Source organism: Humulus lupulus, chromosome 7 (assembly GCF_963169125.1).
Source record: "Humulus lupulus chromosome 7, drHumLupu1.1, whole genome shotgun sequence".
Classification (NCBI taxonomy): domain Eukaryota; kingdom Viridiplantae; phylum Streptophyta; class Magnoliopsida; order Rosales; family Cannabaceae; genus Humulus; species Humulus lupulus.
The window spans coordinates 52,229,782-52,238,165 of record NC_084799.1 but is presented as its reverse complement, the minus strand read 5'-3'; the positions used below and the strand labels follow the sequence as shown (position 1 = coordinate 52,238,165).

Sequence of the window (8,384 nt, the reverse complement as noted above, 5' to 3'; positions counted from 1 at the left end):
TTCAAAATGCTGAAAGTTGCGTTTTTTGCTCCAAATGACTAGAATTTTTTTTTAGTGTAGGGGTGTCACTTTTTAACCTTTACTGGTAGAGCTTTGTATGCTTTTGGCACGAAGAAATTATAATATAATTTTTTTATATGAAGATGTACAATATAGTTATAGGAGATATCCCACCAATTTTTAGAAAATTCTAATGATTTACGGTGCCAAAATTAGGGTTCAAACAGTTAGTTGCACACATTTTTTTTATTACGCGTGTAAAACAGACTATTTAAACTTTGATTTTGACACTGTAAATTTTTCAAAAACTTGTGGGATGCCTGCTATAACTACAATATACAACATTATATAAAAAATTAAGGATATAATTTCTCTATGTGCTAAAAACAGAGAAGACTCAACTGGTAGGGGTTAAAATGACACCCTTAGACTAGAATTATCCTATATTTTTAATGATTTTTTGTAATAAAAATATATATTTTTAATTTTTATGGTATTTATTGTAAATATCTTATGTGTTCGAATATATTTGGTATAAAGCAGGAATATTCACGGTTTACATTATTTTGTATCCCAAATACACAAAAAAAAAACTACAAAAAAAAAAAAAAACAGATTTTTTCATTTATTAAGAGATTGCACGTCACCATCTTCAACAACTGTGGTACTTTCTGTTGGGGTTTTATGTCCTAATTAAAACCCAAATTCTTTGTAATATCATTTTATTATCAATAAAAGAATAGAAATAATTTTTTGACTTGGTCAATCACTTTGCTCACATGTTTTATTTTCATGATTATTTGTTTAATATAAACATCTATTAAATCCCGAGCATATATATAATCTTATTTATAGTGACGTAATCACAGTGGAATATAAATATGATTATATGTTCAAAATAAGTTAGTCCTAAGATTAGTCAGTGCACAGGATTTACACTGACTTGCCAATCTACGATATGATCTACTTACACATTACAGTGTTATGTTCTTTCCAGAACATTAGCAAAGTAGATAAGATCAGATGTATTTGTTACATCGGACTGGACCGATATTGACAGTTGATAAGATAAGTAAACATATAGTTATTATCTATTATAGTCATATCATATAGTTGGCCATAGGTCAATTCAATCTCAATTCTGAGTGGTTAGTATTCTAACTGATTGTATTATTGAGTTCTTTGACTTGTTCGTTACCAGCTTACCCTACAGACTAGCCATACTTACATCTTGGGAACTCGGTAGTATAATTGAGTGGGAGTGTTAATCATAGATATGAACATCTATAACTTCTGATGAAGAAGTGAAACGATGGTTTCCTTTTAGTTTGGTTCAAGGTGTTAAATGATAGAGATCTCATTTCAGTAATTAAATTAGTTTACTGAAATATCATTTACAAGGAACTAAGTGTTTTAAGGATAAAATACAATGAGGGGTAAAACGGTATTTTATAACTATCTCATTGTAGACCGTCTATAGAGGATTGAGTGACAATTATGGTTGTAACAGTGGATAATTAATAGCGTATCTATATTTTTTATAGAACGTTCTATGAATTCAAGAGTGCAATTGTAACGTCCTACGTTTTCGTGTACCTTTAAACGACTCGGGTCGGGATTTTTCCCCTGGGTTAAGAATATTATTTTAAATAATATTATATTTTGTTTGTAAGTATTCCATGAGTTATTGCTAGCCAAAATATGAATTTTGTGATTTTAAAAGTCAAGATAAGACTTTCGGTCCTGGACCGACACAAAAACCCTGATCGGGTAAAAATCTCGGAAAATAAAATGAAAAATCATGGCAATTATATTTTGAGCATAAAATACATTCATAAAAGTTAAAGTTGGGTAAAAAATAATAAACCTAAAAGAAAATGGAAATTTTAAGGCATTTTGTGTTAAATGCCTAATTTTGCCGAAATGGGGAATTTTATTCCATGATTGGACCTTAGGTTAAATTTTATTATGTGATTAATTAAATTAAATGTGAGAGACATTTAATTTAATTAATTAATGTTAAGTTTGGTGATTAAAACTTAATAAGAGTGAAAAATCTAGATAGTCTCAATTAATTGATTTAATCATCATCTAGAATTATCAAAGTTGACCAGGTCAATTTTGGATAGTTTCACAGAGTTGTGTAATTTTGAGAAGAAAAGAGAAATTATGGTAAATTTATTAATTAAGATAAATTGGCATCTAAATTAATAAATAAGTTTAAATCAAGGTTCAAATTATAAATAATTAATTTGATAAAGGATTTAAATAATTATTTAATTAATTAAATCAACAGAAAATAATACAGGCCTTGATTTTAAGTCCAATGGGCTTATAATCAAATGAGAAATTTCACGGGCCTAAAGCCCATGATAATTTCGACCTAGGGCTTTAAAATGGCTATTATTTTATTGATTTTTTAATTAAATTAAATAGCCTAATTGAGTCTATAAAATGAGTGCTTAGAAAGAAGTCAAAACATAAGTCACAAGTCAGATTTTTTCTGATAGTTTTAGATTCTCTCTAAACAAAAGTAATTTTCTAAGCATCTTTGTTATTTTCTCTTCTTCTCTCTATATCTATCTCATGTTTTGAGAATTGCCCACGCTAGTCTAGGTGGTTCTTGTTGGTGTTTATTGATCAAATAAGAGATTATGCGCAGCGGAACAACGATCAAATTGTCAGATTAATCCCATAAGATTTCTAGATCTACTTTTTCACACTCATATATATATTGAATCAAGGACAAGAATAGAAAAATTACCTCAGGTCCTTCCTTGCTGCTATCTTTTCGTATGGCTGAATCCTTGAGATCTCACACCAAGATCTTCCAAAATGTTCTCAGGCACACAAAGAACGAGTGTGGGCTCGCTATACAAATAATAGGCAATAACTATTTATCAGATGTTCTCAACACATGAGATCTGATAAGTTTGGACCTAGGTTTTGTGAAGAACAATAACCTTTGTTTTTGTCACTGTTCTCTTTTCTCTGAGAGAATCCTAGATATTTTTCTATCCCTGAAAAATTACGTTCTGTGAAAACTGATATCCAATATTTAATAATATCCAATATATTAAAATATTTGTTATTTTAATCAAATTCAAAATAACTGATCAGTTATCAGATTTTTGTTTAAATAATAATATTTTAATCATATTAAAATATCTCATTATTTATTTAATATTTAAATAACTAAAATTGTGGAATCAAAAGACTAAGTTCATCTCTTATGCGTGTAGCATAGTGCCTGTGCACTGTGCCACATGCCTGCGCAGGCATGTGATTTTTCATAATTTTTTATTATTATTTAAATACCAAAAATCTCAAAAATAAATTAATTCAAAATTAATTATATTTTTGATAAATCAAATAATTAATTAATTCTTAATTAATTAATTACACATAATTAAACAATAAATATGTTCGATACATAGAAAAATATTTTACTTATCACATAAGTTCTTTTTGCCCATTTTTTGTATTTGCCTTTGACAGTGATTGTTTGAGCCATTTCGGAGACCATGGACCTATAACATTAAGCTCCAATAAATTGAAACTAAATAATTAAACTCTTTAATTATAATAGTTAATTTATTAATTCTGATATTACTCCACTATAAATTCAGATTTGCACTCTTTATGTTATAGATATACTTTTACAGAAATCTTTTTCTTAAGTCGTCCATTGATCTAACCATCTTACAATAGTTCAACCCTCGAATTAATTAGTTCATAAATTAGAATGGGAGAATTACCATTTAACCTTTCTAATTTACTTCTTATTCCTTAAGTACCATTAATTCACTAGTGCATAATTAATCTATAATCTAATTATAGATTTGAGCTCAAAATCATTCAGTTCCAGAATTAACCCTTAAGGGAACTAATATACGATCCGTTAGGAAAGATTAGATTCCATATTGTTGATACATGTTCCCAGCCATCCATGATATTAAATCTCCAAAACAAAAGTCATTAGCCTCATTCTTTGAAGAGACCTTAACGAATGAATCAAAAGATTTAATAAACATGAACAGGAGTTCATGAACACTCAGGATTTAGGTTGATCTATAAATGATCATCTGTTATGATATGAATTACAAGTCTTTATTGTTAAATGGTTTTTGGATAAAGACTTTAATTCATATCGGTCCATGTCATATATAATCATATTATATAAATCACCTTTACCGAGATGTCTTACCACATCAATAATCCGAATCTAGATTATTTGTATCATTATGATACTCAGTAAACCGTACTTACAACTCCAATTAAAGAATTCCATAACTTTAATTTGTCGTTGTTGACTATTTTTATTCATTCATGTGATCTTAATTCTCTCGTACTAATACAAGATCACATCCTCAATAATGAATATGGAATTTTTCTGATATTTACAAAATTATTCAAAAAATAATTTAACAATCTAAATATGACAACTTGGGGCCGAACTCTAACTGGCAATTTCAAGCAGCGCATCACAAAGAGTAAGAAGCTGTGGCTGAGCTGAAAAATTCAGATGTCCCTCTTGATTATCCTAACTTTGCTTCTGAAAAGAATAGCTACTTTGAGATTTTGGCACAACAGGAAATTTACTGGAAGCAGAGGTCGAAACAATACTGGTGACATGCGGGAGATAAGAATAACAAATATTTCCATGCTATGGCTAGTGCTCGGAAAAGGTCTAATCAGATTCAACAATTGCAAGATGAAGATGGTAATTGAAAGAATTGGGATTCTGGCATCGATCAAGTAATTATTGAATATTTTTCTGGTATTTTTCAAGCCGATGCTACTTCTTGGTCCTCGGTGGTAAGTGGTATTAGGTGCTCTGTCAATAATTTCCACAATGAGGAGCTGTTGAAACCAATTCTTGAAGATGAGGTTAAGGTTGCCCTGTTTCAAATGCACCCCGACAAGGCACCTGGTCCTGATGGTATGGGCCCCGGTTTCTTTCAACATCATTGGGGTATTGTGGGAACCGATATTGTGAATATGGTCAAAGATTTTTTCGTCTCCGGGACATTGCCTACTGGTCTCAATGATACAAACCTTGTTTTGATCCCAAAAAAGAAGAATTTTTCAACAATGAGTGACCTTCGGCCCATTGCACTTTGCAACGTCCTGTATAAAGTAATCTCGAAAGTGCTTGCAAACCGTATGCGTGGCCTTATTGATCAGATTATATCTGACACTCAAAGCGCTTTTATACCGGGTCGTCTTATTTCAGATAATGTGATGGTTGCTTTTGAGGTGATGCACTACCTAAAGCGGAAAAGGAAAGGCAAGAAAGGTTTTATGGCCCTAAAACTCGATATGAGCAAAGCCTACGATCGTGTAGAGTGGGGTTATCTCCGGGCTGTCATGGTTCGTATGGGTTTTCATGAGAAGTGGATTGATCTCGTTATGACTTGTGTTACCTCTGTGCGGTACAAGATTATACATGGTGGCCATGTTATGGGTCCTATCTGTCCTTCGCGAGGGATTCGGCAAGGTGATCCTCTATCCACCTATCTTTTCATTATTTGTGCTGAAGGATTATCCTCCCTAATTCAGAAATTTGAAGCTACTCGGGTTCTTCAAGGCTGCCGTGTGGCTCAACATGCCCCTTCAATTACTCATATGTTTTTTGCCGACGACAGCTATTTATTTTGTCAAGCAACGAGGGGTGCTGCTGAAAGTGTGCTTACCTTGCTTCACCTGTTCGAGACTGCCTCTGGTCAAAAGGTGAATACATCTAAGTCCTCAATTTTCTTCAGTCCCAATACTGACACTTCTTCCCGGACTCAGATCTGCTCTATTCTTGGCATGACCGAAGCAACTGAAGGCAGTCTTTATCTTGGCTTGCCTAACATTATTGGGCGTAATAAGAATGCAATTCTTGGGTTCATCAAGAACAAGGTCATATCTAGGATTAAAGGTTGGGAGGGGAAGTTTCTTTCTCGTGCTGGTAAAGAAATTCTTCTCAAAACTGTTATACAATCTTTGCCTACATATGCAATGAGTGTTTTCCTCCTACCCATCGGCACCTGTAATGATATTGAAAAACTTATGGCTAGTTTTTGGTGGAAGACAAACTCAAGTAAAGGTCGTGGCATTATCTGGATGTCTTGGGATCGTTTGGCCGCGCCTAAGGACGAGGGTGGTATGGGTTTCCGACATCTTCATGATTTTAATCTTGCTATGCTTGCAAAACAAGGTTGGAGATTGTTGTGCAAACCCGATTCTCTTGTGGGGAGAGTCTTTAAAGCCAGGTACTTCCCTAATTCAGATTTCCTTTCAGCTGATCTTGGTCAAAATCCAAGCTTTGTTTGGCGTAGTATTTGGGGTGCTCAAGACTTGGTTCGTTTGGGAGTTGTTCGCACCATTGGCAACGGTGATAACACTAGTATTACTGGCCATCCATGGCTGCCAGATTCTGACAACAGATTTGCTTCTTCTACTCATCCTGGTCTGCTCAATCAAGCTGTCAGCTCCTTATTCGAAGTTGGGCGTCGTTGCTAGGATCATGAAGTCGTCCATGATCTATTCTCAACTCGGGATGCCGGCCTGATTTTAGGAATCCCTCTGAGTGACAACGCTGATTCCGATTTCTGGTCATGGTCAGGAGATCGATCAGGCCTTTTCATAGTCCGTAGTGCCTACACTCTGTTGCAACTCCAAAAGCCTAACCAACCAGGTTTCAACAACTCTGGATTCTGGCGAAAATTATGGCACTTGAAGATCCCACCTAAAGTTACAAATTTTTTGTGGCGTGCCGTTGCTGAATGCTTACCAACTTGCTTCCACCTTGTCACAAAAAAAGTGCAAATCTCAGCAATGTGTCCTGTCTGTAATAACCATGTTGAGACCACCACTCATGCCTTGCTCACATGCGATTTCGCCAGCTCTTGTTGGTCTTCTTTCGAGGCATATTCTAGCATGGCAACACTGTCCTCTTTTGGTAACTGGTTTGAGTATATGCAGCAGACTTTTGATGCTGAGGAGGTTTGTCGTGCTGCTATGGTCGTTGGGCGGTTTGGAAAGCCCGAAATGAAACTGTTTGGAAAAGAAAAACCTCCTCTGTCGAAGAAGTTATTGCATCAGCTTCTGTCACTCTTGATCATTGGCGAAAGGCTCAGGATAAAACAACCTTATTATCACTGTCTCTTGAAAACAATGATGCTAGGTCTGAGTCTTGGATTAAACCAGGAACGAATCAAATCAAGATAAATGTTGATGCAGCACTTTTTCAACGAGAATGTTCGTATGGTTTTGGTTTAGTGGCGAGGGATAGCTCGGGCAGACTTATAGAAGCAAAGACTTGCTATCAAGGAGGAGTTTTTCCAGCTGAGGTTGTTGAAGCGATGGGAATTAAGGAAGCTCTTAGTTGGATCAAGAGTAAGAACTGGCATAATGTAGAGATTGAGACCGATAGTATGCTTTCTGTTCAGAGCATTCGTAGTAATCAAATCATGTCTTCTATTTTTGGTTTGCTTATTCAGGATTGTCAAATTTTGTTATCTTCTCTACATAATGTGCATTTACGTTTTATTAAGCGATCAGCAAATCGAGTAGCACATGCTGTTGCTAGACACTCTCGATTTCTTTCTGGTTGTAGCATTTTTGAGCATAATGTTTGGGCTGATTTACAAGCTCTTTTGTATTCAGAATGCTAATATTTCAATGAAGTTGCTATTTCATTTTCAAAAAAAAAAAAACTAAATTTCTAGACTGTAGTTTTCTTTGTTCAAAGAAATCTAAAATTTCTAAAACAAAATAAAAAAATTTAAATTGTTTAATTAACAATAAAAATTACTAAATAAAAACTACTGCTCTCCAACTTCTCCAGCTCCTTACTTGCTACCAAAATCCTCTTCAGTCTCTTCCTCCTTTTCAGGCTGATTCTGCAAAAGGAAAGACAAAAGAAAAATAGATTAGTGGCATATATTTTGAATCTACTATTCAAAAAATTTGAATATGATATTCATAATTTTTGAATCAATTATTCAAAGTTGAAAAATATATGTAAATCTTATTTACCTTTTTCGTTTGATATAAACGATGACACTCAGCATAGACTTCCTCTGTCATTGCTCGCCACATCTCATGGGATGAGTCATAGTGTATATATTTTTCCTTTGTTTCGTCAGGCATGGTGGAAAGCATGCAATAACGTGCCATACGATCAGATTTCATCCAATCTGCATATTTTTCTTCTGCTTCATAGCTAGTAGCCAGAGGTGGCTCTGTTGGAGGTTTTTCACAGACAGTTAACATCATCTTCTTATAAGAAAAAAATAGTCAACATGCCTCGAAACCAGTGTTTCATATTTCCAGGTTCAAAAACCAAGGATTTGAGAAAGGCGTCGGTATGTGATTCACCAATAGACATTTTG

At 34.0% G+C, this 8,384-nt stretch overlaps 1 protein-coding gene across 1 annotated transcript; it reads left to right on the top strand.

Annotated features, from left to right (window-relative positions):
* Positions 1-4,668: 4,668 nt before the first annotated feature.
* LOC133791697 (uncharacterized) lies at positions 4,669-7,664 on the top strand. The gene is made up of 4 exons (XM_062229615.1): positions 4,669-4,723; positions 4,793-6,457; positions 6,566-6,993; positions 7,122-7,664. The coding sequence occupies exons 1-4, from the start codon at positions 4,669-4,671 to the stop codon at positions 7,662-7,664; spliced, it is 2,691 nt and encodes an 896-aa protein (XP_062085599.1).
* The last annotated feature ends 720 nt before the right edge of the window (positions 7,665-8,384 follow it).

Excerpts from the sequence above, each read along its gene's own strand:
- LOC133791697 (XM_062229615.1), top strand. The coding sequence starts at position 4,669 with ATGGCTAGTGCTCGGAAAAGGTCTAATCAGATTCAACAATTGCAAGAT. Across the intron at positions 6,458-6,565 it reads TGCTTCTTCTACTCATCCTG|GAATCCCTCTGAGTGACAAC; the intron begins GTCTGCTCAATC and ends GCCTGATTTTAG. Across the intron at positions 6,994-7,121 it reads AGACTTTTGATGCTGAGGAG|GCTCAGGATAAAACAACCTT; the intron begins GTTTGTCGTGCT and ends CATTGGCGAAAG.